We start from the raw sequence: 22,657 nt of genomic DNA on the forward strand, positions 1-22,657 counted from the left end.
AAAGCTACTCTGTTATAAAGTGAGTTATAATAATAGGAATACTAGAAGAATTAAGACTCTGAGTGATCAAAATGTATGAAGTAATTTAGTCCCTTGTGAAGAAAGTAGGCCATCAATATCAAGAGTGTCTCTCTGGGTACTGATTGTCTATTGAATTAAATATTTTAAAAATAATAATAAATAATATATTTTTAAAAGCTACTCTGTTATAAAGTGAGTTATAATAATAGGAATACTAGAAGAATTAAGACTCTGAGTGATCAAAATGTATGAAGTAATTTAGTCCCTTGTGAAGAAAGTAGGCCATCAATATCAAGAGTGTCTCTCTGGGTACTGATTGTCTATTGAATTCACAGTGCAACCTGATCCACCCGTTGGCCTCAACTGGACTTTACTGAACATCAGTGTGACCGGGGCTCATGGAGACATCCAAGTGAGATGGGATCCACCACCCAGTGCAGATGTTCGGAAGGGATGGATAATTCTGGAGTACGAACTTCAGTACAAAGAAGTAAATGAAACTCAATGGAAAATGGTAAGGCATCACCACATCCTACCCTGTGGTTTTCTTCTTCCTAATTCAACAGCCACTCTCTCATTTATAATTGTCTTTCTTTTTACCTAAAACCATATGCCCAGTCTATATTCCCCACAACTACTTATTAGAGAAAGATGGATCTAATTGGTGAACTAATACCTTAAAATTCTGTACAATAACAGATGCTCATACGGACCTTAGATATATGGAAGGCTACTGACTGGAGAAGAAAACTATTTCCCTTATCATCTTGGGTGTTCAGTTTAACCATAGAGTGAGGTCATAGACTAACTACTTAGCTGTCTTTGGAGATGTAACTGGACATAAGAAGAATCATGATCAAGGCCAACAGTAGGCTATGATCAAATGTCCTTTCATGATTTTAATTTCTGCTACTCATAAGACCTCTGTTAAGAGACATTCTTAGGTATTTCCAGAAGAGAGGCAGAAGGAAGGAATGTATCCCATGGAGGTTGTAGAAAGCTGTTTTGTTCCATACCTCAGAAAGAATCATGCTCAGAGCTTCCTACAAAGGCCAGCAGAGAGCTTGTTGGCCACTGCACCTAGCACTTCCCTGCTAAGTGCTGGGAAGCTCAGTACTTAGATAAATTCCACATGGCACACAACAAGAAGGAAAATGGGATTATCATGCCACTCCAAATATAACTAAATCTAAATCAGTCTAACCAAAACCATAGCCCTGGCAAGCCAAGCAGTTTCTGGCCATGTATGAGGTTGTGCCCAGCAGGCTGACAGGGCTCACTCCCCAAATTTTGAGCCACAAGGCCTTGTCCATTCAGTGAAACACTGAAAAAGAAGCCAATTTTGTCACTAGCAGAAAGTTAAATTTGGGCAGATTTGAGCAGTTACAAAGCTTCACATTAAGATTCTGTTTTCTGAAACATTTTAATTTAGATATCTTGTCTGTAAGTAAGTACAAATCAGGTTGGTTGTGTGCTAAGTCAAAGAAGACTTTCTAAATCCAAATACTAATCAAACCTTTATTCACCAACCAGGAACAGGAACAACTACTGTATGTAAGGTACTGTGTTGGGCCCCTGAGGAAGCAGTTTTCAAAATGTGAACCATGGGCCTCTGAGGGTTCTTGAGACCCTTTTGAGGGAGCCTTTGCTAATTTCAAAGGATTTTAAAACATCCCTCTTGTCACTGTGTTGACATTTGAACTGATGGTACAAAAGCAATGGGGAGAAAACTATTGGGACCTGACACAAATGAAGGCCGCAGCGCCAATGCTCACTAACAGCCACTGTATTCTTCACCATGCAGTTCACAGTAAAGGGGTGGGGAAGGTGGGGGGTGTCGTGAGAGAATGTTCTTCATGATGCTATAAAAATGTATTAGCTTTGCTAAGCCTCAACTTCTGATCCCAGTGCTTTCTAAAATTCTGTGAGGCACACGGGGAGAATGCACAGTGTGCTCTTACATTCCAAGGTAAAAAGGGAGAGCAAAGGCACTTAAATGATATATTTTTAAATATATATCAGACTGAACTAGCTCCTCTTTTGCACAAAGCACAATTTTTACATGAAGACTAACTGATAAACTGGTAGACGGTTATTCGTATTTGAGTTGTCAGACATTTCTCAAGAAGCAAGTTCACACTCCCAGTGAGACAACTGACTATATTTGTACCAATGAAAAGTTTTGAACTTTCAGGGAAAATGTAGAATTTGGGAAAGCTTGTGTCTGCAACCATGAGCTTGATAGCTTTCTAATGTATGAACACTTCCCACTAGGATCTATGGTGATGTTAGAAAAAGTGGTTTTTTATATGACATAATAGAATCTGTGAACACTTTAAAGTCTACCTCTCAGGAAACCAATACACTAAACAAAACATTGGGATTTTTTTAACAGTCCAGGAATAATTGTATTTATTATCATGTCCATGATGTTTTGAAACATTTACTCATGGCATGATGGTTCAGTGAGGCAATTAATGTATACATCATCTCACATACTTCTTGAACTGAGAATACCTAAAATTTACTTTCTCACACTTCAAAATGCTACACATAGTTTTTAACTATAGGCTCTATGTTGTACAATAAATCTCTTAAAGAGATTTCCCCTATCTAATTGAAATTTCATATCTTTTCACTAACATCTTATCTAACCAGCATCCCTGTGGCCCCTGGTAATCACAATTCTTGGGTCTACTTCTGAGTTCACCTTTTTTGATATCACATATAAGTGAGATCATGTAGAATTTGTCTTCCTGTGCCTGTGAGATTTACTTCATGTATTCCACAGTCATCAATGTTGTCAAAATAATAAGTTCCCTTCTTTTGAAGGTCATAGTTTTCCATTCTCTATGAATCCTATTTCTTCACCTATTCATCCATTGATGGACCCCAGTTGACCCATATCTTGGCCTATCTTGAATAGAGCCTATAGTTAATAACTATGTGTGGCGTTCTACACTTAGCATGAACATGCAAATATCACTTCAATATGCTAATTTCACTTCCTCTAATTATAAACTCATTAGTAAGATTGCTAGATCATATAGTAGCTTCATTTTTAATTATTTGAGTAACCTCTATATTCTTTTCAATAGTGATTCTACTAATTTTCATTTCTATAAACAATAAGAAAGAATTCCCTTTTCTCCACATATTCTCCTACATTCGTCTCTTGTCTTTTTTATAGTAGTCATTCTTACTGCAGTGTGGAACTATTGCTTTATGGATTTTGACTTGTATTTTCCTGATGATTAGGATTTTGAGCATGTTTTAGTGTGGGGCTTTTTTGCCATTTGAATGTCTATTGAAGTGTCTGTTCAAGTGCTTTCTTCATTTGTTAAAATTAGTTTTCTTTTATTGAGCCATGTGAGTTCTTTGTATATTCTGGATATTGACTTCTTATCAGATAACTGGTTTGCAGATATCTATCTTCTCCTTCCTGTTAAGTACAAGCGTATTTAGTCCTAAGTATCTTTTCACTGTAGCTATTGTAAATGAGATTCTTCTTCCTGCTTTCTTTGGGGATAGTTCCTTGTCGGCATATAAATATGCCATTGATTTTTCACCCGTTCCATAGACTGTTCTTTACTTAGTTGTTTCCTTTGCTGTGCAAAACCTTGTTTGATATAATCCCATTTGTCTATTTTCACTTTTATTCCCTATACTTTTGGAGTCATATGAAGAAACTCACTGCCCAAATCAATGTCAACAAGTTTTTCTCCTAAGATTTCTTCAAGTAACTTTAAGATTTCAGACCTTATATTTAAGTCTTTAATATACTTTGAATTGATTTGTGTATCCACTCTGAGATCAGCTATAATTTGATTCTGCATGTTGATATACATATTTCTCAATACCCTCTATGAACAGACTCACTTTTATTCTTAACCCCCTTTCCAAAACTCAATTGGCTATAAGTGCCTAGATTTATCTCTTGACGTCTTTCGTCTATCTAATCATCTCAATAGATAGAGAAAAAAAGTACAAAATTCACCATCCCTTCATGATTAGAATTCTGGTCAAGTTAGATAAAGAAGGAACTTACCTCAACATAATAAAGGCCATACATAAACCCACAGCTAACAAAGTATTTAATAGGAAAAAACTGAAATCTTACTCTCTAAGATGTATAACAAAAAGGATACTCACTTTCAACACTTTTATTTAAAGTTATACTAGAAGTCTTAGCCAAAGTAATCAGACAATTCCAAGAAATAAAGAACATCTAAACTGGAAATTTAGATGTAATGAAATATTCACTATTGCAAATTATGTCATCTCATATAGACAAAATACAAAGACTCCACCAAAATCTATTAGGACTAATAAATTAATTCAACAAAGTTGCAAAACACAAAACAGCACACAAAAATAAGTGCCATTTTATATGCCGATACTGAATTGTCTGAACTAGAAGTCAAGAAAGCAATGTCATTTAAAATAGTTTATGAAACAAAGAAAGTTTAATATTCAAAGTCCTGCTTTAAGGAAAGCATTTTACACATGCAAATATTACATATATTCAAAGGCTCCTGTAAAAAGACACATGGGGAAGAAATACAAGTGCTTTGTGAGTAGAAGACAACTAGAGTGAAAGACAAATCTGTGTAAGATGCTGAAGACCCAGCTTCTGGCTTTGTAAAACAGATTAAAAGGATTTTATGTGGAAATCAATGATGTTGAAAGAGTAAGTATACCAAGTTTTCTATAAACAGGAACAAGATGTTCTACTCAAAAATATATAAAAAGCACATTATCCCCACCTGCTTTGGGTATTTGACTTGGGTGAAAACATCATGATGAGTTGGGTCTACCTCTTGATAGCAAAATGCCATGAAAGGCCGATGCTCTGCTCTGACTGCCTTTCTCTGAAAGATAAAGGAATATCCCCACTTTAAGAGCTGTAAAATTCTAATGCCCAATATCAAAAGTCTCCCTCCAGAGACTTTTTGCTGGATGACATTTTCTGGAGACATGTAAACAAATGCCTGTTCACCCTGGATAGGGCAACAGAGACAAAGCAAAGAAACAATTCCCCCTAGCTTACTGAACCAGTGAGTTTATTGAGGAGCACAGGTAAGGTTGACTAGGAGTATATGCCTAAATAGCGCACCCCAGCAAAAGTAGGAAAGCGACGTCTCTGGCGCTCTCTGTCCAACTTGCAGGAGGCTCAGCTGATTGGACAGTTTCCTCTCCTCAGCAATTGTCTCTGTCTATTTTATTAAATAGCAGACTTCCTCTGGGCATTAAATATTACTCATCTTCTAGAAATCATTTTGAATACATATGAGGAAACACTCAAAGAATTTGTGCATTAAGTTATGGATGCTTGAGGCAATGTTTTCTATTTTTCTTGAAAGATGGACCCTATGTTGGCAACATCAGTTCCACTGTACTCGTTGAGACTAGATAAAGAATATGAAGTACGTGTGAGATCCAGACAGCGAAGCTTTGAAAAGTACAGCGAGTTCAGTGAGGTGCTCTATGTAACACTTCCTCAAGTGAGCGCATTCACTTGTACAGAAGGTAAAAACGTGTGTGTGTGTCTGTGTGTGTGTGTGTGTGTCTAAATGTCAGCTAGCATCATAATATCTGATATATACCTACACTCTTAGTATATTGTCCAAATCAGTACACCATAGCTTCAAATATCCATGAGAGAGATGTTATAGTCACTATTTGTAGCAGATTTATTCATTGAAAAAGCAAAAGGTTTCATTTCCAAATTATTTAGTTTAGGAAAGGCCACAGGTCAGATGGAAACTCAGATAAGGGAATATGGTGGTTATCTTTGAACAATAGATTTGGGGGAAGATTTGTTTTTTCTTTGTATGTTTCTATATCTCTAATTTTTTCTGCAATGAGTTTCTTTTGAATTTGTATCCATAAAAAATATGAATTTATCTTATGCTCAGGGAAGAAAAGTTAGTTAGTGGTCAGGGTTTGGGAAGTGCAGGTATGATGTTTTACTTAGAGGAAGTCCAGTAAGAAGTTCATTAGACACTCAAAGGAGACATGGAACATTTGAAGATCCCACACAGGATAATCACAAGGATGACTGAGGGGATTTTTAATGAATTCAGAATAAGAGGATTGAAATGTTTAGATATAAAAATGAAGACAATAGGGCTAGAGAGATGGCTCAGCGATTAAGAGCACTGACTGCTCTTGCAGAGGACCCGGGTTCAATTCCCAGCACCCACATGGTGGCTATGAACCATCCTTAACTCCAGTTCCAGGGGAATCTGAAGACCTCTTCTGACCTCCATGGCATTGCGCAACATGGGTACACTCACATACATGCAGGCAATACACTCATACACATAAAATAAAAATAAATAAAATATTTTTTAAAAAATGAAGACAAGTGTTTAATAGGAGGAGCAGCTGCACAATGTTGCCCCTCTCAAACAGGAATTACTATCACCTTTCTCTACTGAGCACAGTTTATACAGACTTATGAGGAGCTAAGGGATGTTCCCCAAACCACCATAAGCTATAGTAAAATTAAATATAAATTTCTGCAGTTACTGTACAGGTAGACTCTCACTAAGATGAAAATTTCTACATCACTTTTTCCAAACTCTAATTTAACTAGTCAGTTAAAATAATTAAATCTGTTTTAAAATAAGATTTCATACAATGTTGTTACAGTTTAAAATCTATAATTGCTATATACACTCTAAGCTTGATATAATAGCACTAAATTTTTTTAACATAACATTTTTTTAAAAATGACTTTTCTGTACTAAGAAAATGTGAACCTCTGATTTCTTATGTGCTTAGATATATCACTAATATAAAAAATTACAGATGCCAGGACTGGAGAGTTGGCTCAGCAGTTAAGAGCACTTGTTGCTCTTGCAGAGAACCCAGGTTCAGTTCCCAGCACCCACATGGCAGCTAACAACCATCTGTAACTCCAGTTCCAGGGGATCTGATGCCCTCTTCTGACCTCCATGGGCATTGCACAATATGGGAGCACTTACATACATGCAGGCAATACACACATACACATAAACTGAAAATAATAAAACCATTTAAAAGAAAATTACAGACACCACAAAGATCCAGAATGGAATTATTTTCCCCACTGATTCCTAAAAATATACACAGTTTCTCACTGGTACTTTAATAACATTAAATAAGAAAAGCATATTAAGCTGTAAAGGCTTCTTTTTGAATTAAATTTCAGTTTTCCTTTTTATTAAAAAGTAGTTAGCTTCTGCCTCTGTGATAAGAATACTGAGAACTTATTTTGAGCTTCCTGGGAGGCATTTAGTCTCAAGGTAATAAATTGTAGTTTCACAGACAAATTCTCTCAAAACATATTTAAAGTATACTAAAATCTGAAGAACCTCAGTAAAATATACATAAACACACAGTTTTAAATCTATAAAAATATATTCTACAGTTCTTAGTATGTCGTGGTTTGTACCTGAACACTTCACCCTCATCTTTTTGATATATCCTCAATGTGGATACATCCTAAAAAACATCAGTTAAAAAAAAATCAAATGGACATTATTTACTCAGGCTTAACAAGCAACAGTTTCTTCCTAGCTCTGAAGCCCTTAGTGACATTCTTTGGACATATAAGATGCTTAAATCAGTTTTTTTAGTCTTTTTGCATCATGTTTAAGCTGTATGTTTTTCATTTTGAATGACTTTTCTTAATGTAAAGGGATTTGAACAGTGGACAGACATGTTGTGTTTTCCTAAGGGAAAGGAACAAATCCCTAAGACATTCCCTTCTGTTTCAATGATTATCAAGTGAGATCACTAAGTTTGCCATAAGAATTCAAACTAGAGTGCTGGAGATTTAGCTCAGTGATCATGTTTGCCTAGCAAGCACAAGGCCCTGGTTCTGTCCTCCACTCCAGAAAAAAAAATGCAAATTAGCAAATATTTTTATGTGGAAAAGGACAGTGAAATTTAAACCTTGCTTCAATTGTTCATAATTCTTTTGGTAAAATATTCTTTCATATTTCAGATTTACAGTTTCCGTGGTTCTTAATTATCATCTTTGGGATATTTGGACTAACTCTGATGCTATTTGTAGTTATTTTCTCAAAACAGCAAAGGTAAGTGTGAAATGGCCTCTTTAATATGTTTTTGCAAATTGTTTACATTTTGTGGGTTTCCATGTGTTATCTGAATTTTTCTCTCGTACACTATGAACAGATATTTTAATTACCCCGAAGAAAACGTAATTTCCAGTTATGCATTTACCACTTCTATACAACTCAATTTCTTGTGTTGATCCTAGAAAACTTAGATTGGGAAGTTCCGTAGGACATTATCAGGCCTAGGCTAGTGACTGCGTATGCATTGTACATACCTTATCTGTTCCCCCTCAGGTTTTCAACAAGTTGCCCCCTTCACTCCAGGACCCCATGGTATCCCTAGGCCTTGGGCTGAATCTGATGCAGCCATTGTGTGCTGGAAAACAAAATGGAAGTGGGAAACTAAAGCTACATTTTCCTTCTTGAACTCAGTCCACACTGTAGAAAACATTTTATGTAACATGAAGGAAAAATGATTGCTACAGGTTGCAGTTTGACTACATTTAAGAGATTTTAAAATCATGACCATGACCCTCTTTCTAGATCAGAGGTGACTGTCACTTTCAAGTTTCCTAGGACTCAGTTGGGTTTTGCTCTGCAGCTTCTGTGTCCTGGGAAATCAGTCAGTGCTAGGCAGTCAGTATAGTTGGTCGCTCTACCTGGAATTGAAATCAGGTTCTTCAGCTGAAGCTGAGAGACATGGGTGAATCAAAATGGAATCTATAAATATCTGGTATAGACTTTCAATTTGTTTTAAGGCCTAGCGTGTTTTAAGTCTAGCATGCTCAAACCTCAAAATTTGTAAACCTCAAAACAGAATTTTTCTAGAAAGAATTCATGGAATGCAAGCATCTTGAGTTGTCAGCATATTAGAAGACTCCAGAAGAATGAACTGTATTTTTAGTAAGGTTTCATGCTCAATTTTATAATGTAAACTACTGGAAAAGCAAAACTCACTGCATAATTTCATCTTACACTTAGCATTTTAGCCATATTTCTATTTTGCAAAAGCAACCACTATAATTGGAACAGAGTTTTTGATTATTTCAGAAAAATTAATATATTTTTAGAATTTTAAGTAATTTATGCACTTAAATAATGCCAATAAGAGTCAAATTATTCCATTTATTGATTTGAGTTCATTCATCTGTGGAGTTGGTGAACTAATTTATTTGTAACTAGAGTAGATAAAATCACTAAGTATGCTGGGTGTGGTGATGCACTCCTTTAATCCCAGCATTCAGGAAGCAGAGGCAGGCAGATCTTTGTGGGTTGGAGGCCAGCCTAGTCTACATAGAAAATTCCAGGCCAACCAGGGCTACATAGTGAAACCCTGTCTCAAAAAAAAAAAAAAAATCACTGGGCTGGAGAGATGGCTCAGTGGTTAAGAGCACTGGCAGCTCTTGCAGAGGACCCAGGTTTGGTTCCCAGCACCCACATGGCAGCTAATAACCATCAGTTGATAATTCCAGTTTCAGGGGATTCAGTGCCCTCTTCTGACCTCTGTGGGCATTACAGGACACAGGCTGCACTTACACATGTAGGCAATACACTCATACACATAAGATAAAAATAATAAAATATTTTTTTAAATCACTAAGTATAGAAAGCCATTCACGTTTAACACTAGTTGTTCATTACAAGTCATAATGAAGGTCAAGAAAGCATGCAGGGCTGTCTGATTACACTAGTCAACAATACTTGCAATGAAATACCATTCTAACAATAAACAGGATTTCAAAGAAAACATTAGTCTCTATGTTTTTGTTCAGTTTTGTTTTTTTAGTTCAGGCTGACCTAGAACTTACTATGTAGCAGAAGATGATCTTGAATTCTGATCCTCCTGCTTCCACGTCCTGGGTGGTAGTAGTATCGCAGGTATATACCACCAGCCCCAGGTTTATGTGATACTAGGAATTGAACCTGGAACTTTATACATCTAGGTAAGCACTGTACCAATGGAGCTACCTAATCAGCCCAGCCTCTATCTAAAAGAATATTATTGTCATTATGATTTTTATTATTTGGTTAGGAGACAAAGAAATGGGTTTCTCTGTCACACACACACACACATATGTATATATCCCAAACATTGTTCAGATTCCCTTCTATCATCTTCTTCCCATCTTCCCCCTCTTGCTGGTCCCCTTCCTCCCCTGACTAGTTCCTCCAACCGCTTGATGGCATGTGTATTACATCATCCCCTCTTGTGCTCCTTGTGCCTTTAAACCTCTTCCTCATCCCTAATAATACTCTTTCTACTTTCATTTCCTACATGTATATGGACACATACAAATTTAAATCTACATTCCACACATGAGTTAAAACATGGCAATGTTTGTCTTTCTGCATCTGGCTTACTGCACTGAACATAATGATCTCTATATTCTCCTGCAAATATTGTCATTTCATTTTCCTTTATGGAGGAACAAAATTCTGTTGTGTATATGTACCACATTTTCTGAAAGCTCATTTTCTTTGAATAATGAAGCTCTAAACAAACTGTAAATACTTGGTCAAAATCACCAAATTGTAGAATTTGTTTGAAATCTTTATTGCACTCCTGCTTTCCTATGTTGAGTTTTTGTAGAAAAACATAATTTTTTTCATTTTCCCATAGAAAGTTTTATTACTGTCCAAATTTTGCATGTTATACAAAATGATAGAAAATACTGTCAATTGGTATGGAAATGAAATGTCATTCCAAAATTAAACTACTCCAAAGAAAGGCGCTTTTGTCAGCCTTGCTCAAACTTCAGACATGTCAAGGGCTTCAGGTTCATCATGTCTTCGAAGGTTTGTGAGTCACAATTCTTTATCTTAGCTACTTTACCCTGTCTTAATCCAGACAATTAAAATTCAAAGCTGGCAAAATGTACACTGTAACTCATATGTTTGAATTAAGTAATACAAACTGAATAGTTCCTACCATTGGACCTATCAGCCTTTGAGCTATTATTAATTCAGAAAAGAAATAACTACATCAGCATAAAACAGAAATGGGAAAGTGAATTCTAAATTCATACTGCAAGTCCAGATTGTGATTTTTGTTATTTATTTTGGAATGAAGATTTCACTATAGAGCATGAGAACTTTCACAGAAAAATAAAATGAGCCTTCTGAGCTATCTTTTTTTTAATAAGCCTTTTTTAAAATTGATTTTTGTGTATTTCATATAGAACATCTCAAACAAACTGAATCATCTTTATACCCCTGTCCCCACCAGCACCCTCCCATAGACTCACACACATACTGGAGTCCATATACTCTGCCATCCCTGTTAAGGCCCACTGAGTTGTCGGTATCCCTAGCCATTCCCCAGTGCAAGTCCATCCACTGAGTCTAGTCAGCCTATCTAGTGCCCCTTGTTTTAGGAAGATCAGCTCTTCTTCATCTAGCAGCAATAAGTTGCCAACATTCCATCAGATAAGATTAAGTTCTGCTGTTCATTTTCCCAGTTCTATGCTGGGTTATTGTCTGCCTCAGTTTGCATGGGACTTGTATATTCTGACACCATTGCCATAAAATCATATAAGCAGGTTCCCAGGAACTTGTAGGACTCTATTTCCATATGGTCATGCAATTCCTCCCTGGCTCTTACAGTCTTTCCACCCCCTCTTCCACGATGGTCCCTGAGCCTTGGTTGGGTGAAATTTAATAAAGGGGTCCTGTCCAATGACCATCATTCAGCAAACTCTTAAACTCTACACTTTGGCTATTTGTGACCTTTTGTGTTCCTGGCCCTCTGCTGTATAAGCGAATATCACCGAGAGCTGAGAAATTCATTAGTATCTTCTTCTTTATCCTTGTTCTGTGTTCCATGAGCCTTAGGTGTAGAGGTTGCATTGTAGATGTGTTACTTAGGCCTGGGCAATTCATAGACAATATCTGTATGTGACCAGTTGTGGTACTTGGTAATAGCCTCTGGTACAAAATGAGCTTCTTTGATGAGTGGTGACTGGGGTATTTGTCTGTAAATATAAGAATACATATTTTGCACATAGTAAGAAATCACAATAGTCTAGTGATGTGACAATCTTGGGGTTCCCTCCAAGATCTATGACCACTCCAATCACGTGTATTGTTATATTTACATTACCACACTTAAGTTTCCTCCCTTAACACTGAAATGTGAGGTTAAATCAAGCTGATCTTCCTTCATGGTGCATGCGCAGAAGCAGAGAACTGGCTCTCCCATTTGAGAGGGAAACACACACTTCACCTTACACTACCATCATCTTCCTAATAGCTTTGCAGTAATCTGTGTCATTGATTTCCATGACCAGCTTGGACACGTGGGGCCTCAGGGTCTTCCAGTGTGGCATAAGGTCATCACAACCATATAAAGCCACTAACGTGCCAAAACAGATCGTGCCCTTTGAAAAGGAGATACATGTCACAAAAATAAAACATTACCATTTGAGAATCTATGTTTCCTATAATTAGGGTTACTTTGCATTTTTTCAATATCCTTGAAAGTTTGAAATATACATTTAGAGATACAAAACCAAGTAACAGGGCAGTATCCTAGAGGGCAGACAGCCTGACTTTGGAGCCAGGTACTTTGGGTCCAGCCCTGCCAAGTATTCCTGCATGATTTCAGCATGTTCCTTAAAAGTACAAAGTTTTGCACAGATAATATCATCTCCCTTCCTGTTAGCTGTAAGGATTAGAGAAAATGTGTAATGCATGAGTCAAGCAACTTGTTTTGTAAATAACAATGTGGTAAGGTTTTAGGCTTTAGGGGCCATGCCTGCAACACAGTCACTCAGTTCCTCATTGAGGTATAGACCCAAGCAGAACCAATCAGTAAATGAATGAACATGGTTGTGTTCCAATAAAACATCTACAAAAGCAGTTGGCAGGCCAGAGTAGACCCACAGGCTACAATGTGCCAACCTATAGTGCAAAACATATTTCACAGAGTCTGTCTTATCAGAGACATTCAAAGTGACAGTAATTACTATTAATATTTTTCTTGCATCTATGGTATATTATGCTATATTAGATTAGCTATATGCTGGGTATAATTACTGAGAAAAAGTGTTCATTGATGAGTAGACCATACAGTCCGTTCACACTGAGTGAAATACCAACTGAGATTCATCAATCAGGTAGCTCCTGACGAGCAGTGGCATTTCTGGAAACTTGGGGAGATTTTTTGTTTGTTGTTTGTTTGTTTTTATACCACACATTTTTATTTATATGTATGAGTGTTTGACCTGCATGTATGTAAATACACCATGTGCCTTTTGCCTGCAGAAGCCAGAAGAGGGTGTCAGATCCCTTGGAACCACGGTTACAAATGGTTGTTAGCTGCCATGTTGGTACTGGGAACCAAACCTGGGTCCTCTGGAAAAGTAGCCAGTGCTTAACCAATTAGTCATCTTTCCAGCCCTTTGGGGACGTTTTTTAACCATAAAATGAGTTGGTTGGGATGATGAATACCCAAGCTTCTTTTTCAGTGCTGCTGTGTGACTTTTTAAATTTTGTTTTACTCTGGTTTTTATTCATTGCAGTGCTAGAGATTAAACCCAAGGCTTGTACATGCTGGACTAGCACTCTACCACTGAGCTAGATCCTTAAACTCACCCTGTTGATTTTATGATTTAAAGTCCAATTGTGCTATTAACAAAGAAATGATTTATTAAAATCTATTCAAGAAATACTTATTGAAAAATTTCCATGTGTCAAGAATTGTACTAAGTGCTAATTCAACAATGCAGGAGATAAGTAGAATAAACACTTAAATGCATTACAATCAAAATAATTTCAGGGGCTGGAGAGATGGCTCATCAGTTAAGAGAGGTTTCTGTTCTTCAGAGGACTGTGAGTTCCCAACACCCATGTCAGGTGGTTCACAATCACCTGTAACTCTAGCTCTAAGGTATCCAACACCTTCTGTAGACACCCACACATATGTGTCATATACATAGACACATACACACACACATAAATAATTCTTAAATTTTTTTAATTAAAAATTCAGTATTTGGAAGAAAAAATGTAACCACATCATAGAGGTATGTATATAAATTTATCCTATTAGTTAGAGACAGTTCAGATTTATGCTTTCCTGTTTTAAATGACCCATGAAATGTCAATCTGATTAAAGATCATCTTAAATGACTTTATATTTACTAAGAACTATGTGGTGCTAACTTATCCCAGCCCATTCTTTTTTCAAGGGCATAGATAAGTTTGGTTGCTTTTTATGTATTGAATTGTTTTCATTATTTTTCCTTCAAATTATTAATATTTTATACATTAAAATGCTTTCTTTATAAATTACACAGAAATTAGCTTCACTCACTTTCTCACTACCAAATTGATTATCAATAAAAAGCATTAAGAAAAAGATTACAGGGCTGGAGAGATGGCTCCGCAGCTAAGAGCACTGTCTGCTCCTGAAGAGGACCAGGGTTCAGTTCCCAGTACCCACATGGAAGCTAACAACAGTCTGTAACTCCAGTTCCAAGAGATCCAATGGGCTCTTCTGGCTTCTGCAGGCATTGCACACATATGGTGCACTTACATACATGCAGGCAAAACACTCATGCACATAAAATATGAATAAATAAATCAATAATATTTTAAGAAAAATGTTTATAGAAAAAAACACATTTTATCTAAATGATCTTAGATGAAGGATTTTTGTTGTGATGCTTTCTCTTTGGCAATCTTTTTCATCACCCGCTGTTTAATAGTTCCCTCCATTTCTTATATTCCACCTACATAAGAATATTTAGAATAAGTGATAATACTGCCTACATTTACTTATGTCCTTTGAAATAAGAGAACATGTAATTTTAAGATATATGAAAACAAAACTTTATTTGTTTTGAAGGATTAAGATGCTGATTTTGCCCCCAGTCCCAGTTCCAAAGATTAAAGGAATTGATCCAGATCTTCTTAAGGTAATTAGAAACTCTATCAAAACTGTAGATCATTCTAACTGAATGATACCTGAAAAATACTGTCATCTGTTAGAGTCATTTTGCAATCTCCATGCATCAGATTTAAAATTATTTAATCGTTATAACTAGTTTCTTTGCATAGATCTCCATTTTCTTTCTGCTTCTTAGGAAGGAAAATTAGAGGAGGTGAACACAATCTTAGCCATTCATGATAACTACAAACCTGAATTCTACAATGATGACTCCTGGGTTGAATTTATCGAGCTAGATATTGATGATGCTGATGAAAAGACTGAAGGGTCAGACACAGACAGACTTCTAAGCAGTCACCATGAGAAATCACTTAATATCCTTGGAGCAAAGGACGATGATTCTGGGCGCACCAGCTGTTATGACCCTGACATTCTGGACAGTGATTTCCATGCTGGTGATATGTGTGATAGTTCCTCAGAGTTTGCTCAGCTGCAAAGTTTAAAAGCAGAAGCCGATCTCTTGTGCCTTGACCAGAAGACTCAAAAGAACTCACCTGTTGATGCTTCCCCTGCCACTCAGCATGCCAGCATCGCCCTAACGGAGGAAGACAAACCACAACCACTTATTAGTGAAGCTGAGTCAATCCACCAACTTGCTTCTACCCAGATAAGCAATCCTTCTTCACTAGCGAACATCGACTTTTATGCCCAAGTAAGCGACATAACACCAGCAGGAAGTGTTGTCCTTTCTCCAGGCCAAAAGATTAAGGCAGGAATAGCCCAGTGCAACATGCATCCGGAGGTGGTCACACCCTGCCAAGCAAATTACAACATGGACAGCACCTACTTCTGCGAGGCAGACGCCAAAAAGTGCATCGCAGTGGCCCCTCATATGGAAGTCAAGTCCCGCGTAGACCCAAGCTTTAACCAGGAAGACTTTTACATCACCACAGAAAGCCTTACCACTACTGCTGGAAGGTCTGAGACAGCAGAGATTGCTCCAAGCGCAGAGATGCCTGTCCCGGACTATACCTCCGTTCACACAGTGCAGTCTCCAGAGGGCCTTGTACTCAATGCGACTGCTTTGCCTTTGCCTGACAAAAAAGGGTTCCTCTCATCGTGTGGCTACGTGAGCACAGACCAACTGAACAAAATCATGCAGTAGCCTATCTTCTGTTTCCCTTAGCAACATCTTTCGTGGCAAAGAATTGGCTGGGCATGAATGCTTAAACCAAAACTATATTTTAATCTTCACTGGGAGAGTGTGAGGGTGGGTGTGGATTCTAAATGCCTTTTCGTGAAATGTTTAAACATTATCTTAAAATGGAAAAATAAGAATGCTTAATCAGATAGATACTCCCATCCTGAATTATAAATATTTTAGAGAATTGTCTCTCAGACTGTTTAGTGGCAGTGATTGTCTTATAATTGTGGGTCTTAATTTTGTGATACTAAGCATTAAATAGCTGTGTTTTAATGTATTGTAAATCATGCTTTTTGAAAAAGCAAAACAATCAGGTGGCTTTCGCAGTTCAGGAAATTGAATGCAAATTATAGCACAGGCTAATTTTTTTTTCTTTCTTAGATAACTAGGAACTAAAACTCTAGGTGAGAAGGTAAAACTAGTTTGGATATATAAAACATTTATTTTGACATAAAACTGATAAAGATATTTTTAATAACTTACACTCTAAGCATGGCTGTTTTATAATACACTACACACTGTACTGTAGTTCACAGTCATCCATCTAAGGATTTAGCAACTACAGTGTAAAGTTGGCTTAATGCTTTGGTCAGTGCCCCTAAAGGAAAACAAACAAGTTAGTTTTTTACAAAGGCCCTTTTTATACTTCCCAAAAGTTCTTAAGTCTAAAATATCTAATATCCTGCATTATTGGAACATACTCACTTTAAATTTTTAAGCAAATATTTTTTTAATTTAGAAAACTTTAAAATTTTCTCAGAGATCAGTAAACCATATGATAATTACAGAAATAATAACAATAAATAACGTTCTTCATCAAATTTCAGTTCAAACCAGATAATTACATGCTAAAAGAAATCCAGGTGAAGGTGGCTAAGGTTGGTCAGGATGCTGAACGGCTGCAAAAGCTCGTGGAGTGAGGCTTTAGGAGCATGCAGATCATAAGAGGCTCCAACGCTTCTTCAGGGCCAGCTCTTCAAACACAGCTTGGTTTGATCCCACAGCAACCTGAGAATGAATAGGTACAAGCAGAATTTCATAAATCAAGCAGATTGAAGTCGACCAAGTCATAGAACAGAAAGTTGAAGACCTAGGTCTTTGTTTCTCAGCCTACAGCCACACACATAATATGTGTCTATTCATAGTAATAAGGAAAAGTAGAAATGAGTTTTCCATCACAAAGGATAACTCATGATTAATTAAACCAATTGCAGAAACTTTCTCATCAAACTTTTTATAGTATTTTTTTTTTTCAGACAGGGTCTCCTTGTAGCCCCAGCTGTCCTGGAACTCACTGTGTAGAATGAAACTCACTATGTAGGCATGGTGGCTCACACCTTTAATCCCAGCACTTGGAAGGCAGACGCAGGCCATTCTTTGTGAGTTTCAAGGCCAGCCTGGTCTACATAGTGAGTATTTTTTAAAGTAGTAAGAATAGTTTCAGCATCTCTTATTTCCCCTTCTGGAAAGATTGACCTAAAACAAGATAGAAAACAGGGGGGCTACATAATAAATAAATTACTTTCTGATTCCTTAATAACATAAACATAATTATTTGTGATAGCTCCCTAAAAGAGTTATGAGAGAGAGAGAGACAGAGAGAGAGAGAGAGAGGGAGGGAGAGACAGAGAGAGAGAGAGGACTCCCTACCCACTGAAGAAAACATCTCAGTTTAAATATTTTTTAACAGCTTAAAACTTTAAAGTTAGCTTTAACTTTCAATAGTATTTACCATTTTATGAGACCTTTGTGAGAAGCAAGCTTAATATTTAATAACGTTAAATTTCCTTTCTCGCAGGAAAGATTGAAAAATCTAGAATTGGTGTTTAAAGTTCAACATGCTACTTTGTAATAGATTTGTAATAGATTTTCTGCTAACTTGCTGCTACGGTTTTTCCCCAAGAGCTGCATAATTTAGTTTCATATAAAATATCATCAACTTAAGATTCAATTTCAATGGAAAGCTGTGTGTTTGGACAAACTATCTTACCATTTCACCATAGGCTGATCACATTTCTATATCCAAATATAGCTAAATACCTCAACCAGTCTCAGAATGTCATTTTGGTACTTTGCTGGCCACACAAGCCATTATTCACAGTACGACTAGTTGTGTCCTGCAATCTGTATTTAACTTTCTTTATGTCTGTGGATTTTTCCCTTTAAAGTTCAATAAATTTATTTTCTTGGATTCCTGATCACATGCTTCTATTAACCCCAACATGAAAAGCACCCTAACCCAGAATTTATACCAACACCTACACATTGTAAGGAGTACAGTTAGTGTAAACACATAAGCAAGAGTGTGCTGGTTGTTCAGTGGACCATAAAGGAGCAGAGGTGGCACCACTCTGCCTCTACTTCTAAGGAGGCAGGAGGCCAATTCAGATATCCGTTTTGCTTGTCTTGACTGTACCCTGTTCTTAGACTATGGCTTCATGTGGGCAAAGACTAGAGTCACACTTTGAACACATCATAGAAGTTAAACAGTGAGTCCAGGTTGATGTGAGGTGTGTGGGACATGGAGGAGAGGGCTGCTTTGGCATTATCTTTAAGTCACATTGCTAGCTTCAGCATGTTGCCTGGAAGGAGGAAAGCAGCTCTCCATCTACATATTGACATAGTTTGCTAGGTAGACTACTTGTCACCATGGTAAGCAGATAACAAATCTCTATGTTAGTTGCTTTTTCATTGCCTGACAGAAGCAACATAGAGAATGATTAGAAGTTCATTTTGGCTCAGAATTTAGAGGGTACAGTCCATCATGGTGAGAAATCCATCATGTGGGAAAGGCATGGCAGCTGACGTGGCTCAGGCTGTGACAGTGAGGGCTTGTAGCATGACTTGTTCGTGTCTTGGAGGATAAGGAAATCAAAAGCTCCAATTGGAGCCAGAGGTAAATATAACTCTCAAGGCCTGCCCCCTAGCTACCCAGTTCTGTCAGCTATGTCCCTAGATCCAAAGGTTCCACAGTCCCCCAAAACAGCCACCAGCTGGGAATCAAGTTTTCAAACATATGATCCTCAGGGAGACACTTTGTAGTCAAACCACAACAGTTTCTTCCTCCTGGAAGGGAGACTTGTTAGATAGGTTGAGTAGGCTGAGATAGAGAGGGCAGAGTTTCTTTTTTAATATTTCATTTATTACTTTTATTTTATGTGTGTGAGTGTATTGCCTGAATGTAGGTAAGTACACTCATGTTGTGCAATGCCTGCAGAGGTCAGAAGAGGGCATCAGAGCCCCTGGAACTGGAGTTATGGACTGTTGTTAGCTACCATGTGGGTGCTGGGTCCTCTGCAGGAGCAGCCAGTGCTCTAAACTGCTGAGCCATCACTCCAGCCCCACCAGATTCTTGCTATAGGTTTCAGGTGGGGAAGGAACTGCAGGTTCTCAGGCAGGCATTATGGCCTGGGAGGCTAACGATGGCGTTGGTAAGCTACTGAACAGTTATTTATTGATTCACCAGTGGATATAAACTGCTATATTGTACATAATACTAGGGGGCTGAATTCAGGTTTTTTAAAAAAAGTTTTTCCACCTGATGGCATTCACCCTTTGAGAGACTATTACCTGAAAAAACTATCAGATGAAGTCTCTGAGATTTCTTACTTGTAAATGTAGTTTGGAAAAGTGTGCCCTTTCCTTCACAAAACATTAGAACCTATGCTGCCTGAGCATTTACAGAAAAGAAACAAATGAAAGGTTCCCAGCACTGTGAGCACCAGATTGCTTGCTGTGCTCACAAAACTTAGCCTTAGCCTTCTATTTCACCATCAACAGAGCTAAAAGAGGACAAGCATTTCTATTTCAGAAGATTAATGGAAAATGGCTGCGTGTATGCTTCTGTATTTAGACCTCTCATTGGTTCTCCTGGGATGTATACTAACAGAAAAACATTTACATATTTTTATGCTGAAATATGTCTTATCATGTACTTTTTTTTTTTTTTTTTTTTTTTTTTTTTTTTTTTTGGTCTTTTTGAGACAGTCTCCCTGTAGCCCCAGCTGGCCTGGAACTCACTATGTAGACCAGGCTGGCATTGAACTCACAGAAATCCACCTGCCTCTGCCTCGCAAATGCTGGGACTAAAGGCATGTGCCGCCACACCTGGCTTGTGCTTCTTAAGGTAAGAAATTACAAACAGAAAAACTAGGTATTGCTTAAACCTAAACTTTTTATTTGGGATCCAAGATCTCTCATAAGTTTTATATTTTATACTTAGGAACTGAGTATGAAGGACAATTTCTGAATAAGAATTTGACCTTTGGTTAACATTCGAGCTCAGTTTCCTGGGAAAATTAGTAAGTACATTGTGTGAACTTTGGTGCAAAAACAGTATTCCTCGTGGTCAAAATGATCTCCCACTGATAAGTCATATGCGATTGGGCTGAAACCATAAATATCTAGAGATACACCATGTTTTGAACTTGAATGTGACTCTTGTAACTGAGCATATGCCCTATGGGGACAATGAAGGCTGTGCACAGAATTTTAAAAATCTATTGGTACCACCAGAGCCTGGGAGACTCCGTTACCTTCCCTGAGTCTTCTTCCTTTGCAACTGAGCTGCCATTTGGGAAGAAAGTGAAAGAAAATAATGGGTGGGCAGCTCTATAACCAGCTGCTACCCAGACTGTTGCCAACACTGTGTCTCTAAAGTAGAAAGCTTGATGCTACCAGCACTACACCCTTCTTAAAAACTGGAACCAAGTGTGATCTGTGGTCACCTGGTGGATGTTTGGTTGAGGTTAAAAAGATCCCCTCACAGATGTAATTGGAAAGGCTTGCCATTACTTGAGCAAAGTTTGTGCATTCCCAACTCTATGTTCTTGCTCCTACCACTTTCTCAATAAGAGACTTTCATTCCAGACTTTAAAGTGTATATACTTTAAAGCTCCCACATATCAATCATACCTATCAAATTCCTCATTCATGGCTCAGCTCAAATGCCTCCATGAAGCATCCTCCAACTCCTGCCAGACTTAAGTGATCATTCCACCCTCTAAGCCATTTTTAAATTTTTTTTTAATGTATTTATTTTTATTTTATGTGTATGAGTGTTTTGCCTGCATGCAACTGAGACTGTGTCATGCAATGCCCGGGGAGGTCAGAAGAGAGCATCAGATTCCCCTGGAACTGTAGTTATAGACAGTTGTTACTGCCATGTGGGTACTGGGAACCACACCCATGTCTTCTGCAAGAGCAGCCAATGCTTTTAACTGCTGAGCCACCTCTCCAGTCCCCTCTAAACCATTTTTAATGGCAGTTATCATTTCTTGACTTTGGGTTCAATTAACAACAATCTAGAATAGGATTACTTACATTAATTTTTTGGAAATATTTGATCCTTACAATGGTCTTAGATTAATAATCCTATTGTGAAAGTAGTTTTGAAAAAAATCTTAAATTACACTCTTTTCTAGGACGATCATGGTGCATTTTTATATTTTAAAGCCTCTACAGTTTAAAAAATAAATTATTTCCAGTTTATTTAATTAAGAAATATAGAGCAATAGCTCAGAGGTGTTGTACTTCAATTCCAGACCACTGCAATAAAGTGGTCATTCCAATAAAGGAAATCATACATTTTTTGGCTTCTCATCATATATAACATTTATGCTAGACTATATTAAGTGTGCGTGAGCACTATTTCTAAGAAGTGTATATAGTTTAAAAATACTTTAACTGCTAAAATAAATGCCAGTGATCATATATCTGAACCTTCAGTGAGTCATGATCTTTTTCGCTGGTGGAGTGTCATGCCTTGATGTTAATGTCACTGTTTGATTAGAGTGATGTCTGATGAAGGTTGGGGTGGATGTGACAATTTCTGGAAATAAGGCAGCAATGAATCTTACAACACAAAACATTGTCTATGGTATATGATGTTCTTTGATAGGGTAACCACAGAATTTCTTTCAAAATTGGAATCTGTCCTCGTAGTCATGCCACTGTGTCGTTACTGTTCGTGTTTGATGATAAATCTTTTGTTTCACTTCCTAGTGTTCACAGCACCTTCACAGGTACAAAGAAACTCAAAAAGGCACTTTATTTCTTTTTCTGAATTTTTTATTTATTGTTTGAGAATTTCATACATGTATACAGCACATTTTGATCAAATTCATTCCCCCACTCCATCCCCCTATCTCTTCCCATATTCCCCAACCATTTTCCCTCCCAACCTCATGTACTCTTTTGAAACCCATTGAGTCCATTTACAGTTGCCAATATGTGCATAGGGTCATCCACTGGAGCATCAGCAGCCTCTTGGGGGTTACATCCTTGAAGCAAACCAATATTCACCCTCCCCTGGAAATCATCAAAAGAAGGTAAAGAAAGCAAAGAACTTTCTTTACTCCTTCATAAGCAACTCAAATCCATTAAAATTTTACCCTGAGATTATAGCAATTCACTTAAATCTTTTTTTTTTAACAAATAGCTTCCATGTATTTCAGAGTAAAAGCACTCAGTTGA

At 37.3% G+C, this 22,657-nt stretch overlaps 1 protein-coding gene across 5 annotated transcripts in view; it reads left to right on the plus strand.

Moving 5' to 3' along the window:
- Positions 1-18,374, plus strand: part of Ghr (growth hormone receptor) — a 309,166-nt gene extending 290,792 nt beyond the window's left edge. For all 5 annotated transcript variants that reach the window (XM_008842104.3, XM_017800343.2, XM_029567818.1 and 2 more), the window contains 5 exons: positions 357-535; positions 5,385-5,550; positions 8,018-8,108; positions 14,938-15,007; positions 15,176-18,374. In XM_008842104.3, coding sequence (XP_008840326.1) covers positions 357-535; positions 5,385-5,550; positions 8,018-8,108; positions 14,938-15,007; positions 15,176-16,144 — 1,475 coding nt within the window. In that variant the 3' untranslated portion in view covers positions 16,145-18,374. The remainder of the gene's footprint in view (positions 1-356; positions 536-5,384; positions 5,551-8,017; positions 8,109-14,937; positions 15,008-15,175) is intronic.
- The last annotated feature ends 4,283 nt before the right edge of the window (positions 18,375-22,657 follow it).

Source organism: Nannospalax galili, unplaced genomic scaffold, assembly GCF_000622305.1.
Source record: "Nannospalax galili isolate Female #2095 unplaced genomic scaffold, S.galili_v1.0 scaffold139, whole genome shotgun sequence".
Classification (NCBI taxonomy): Eukaryota; Metazoa; Chordata; class Mammalia; order Rodentia; family Spalacidae; genus Nannospalax; species Nannospalax galili.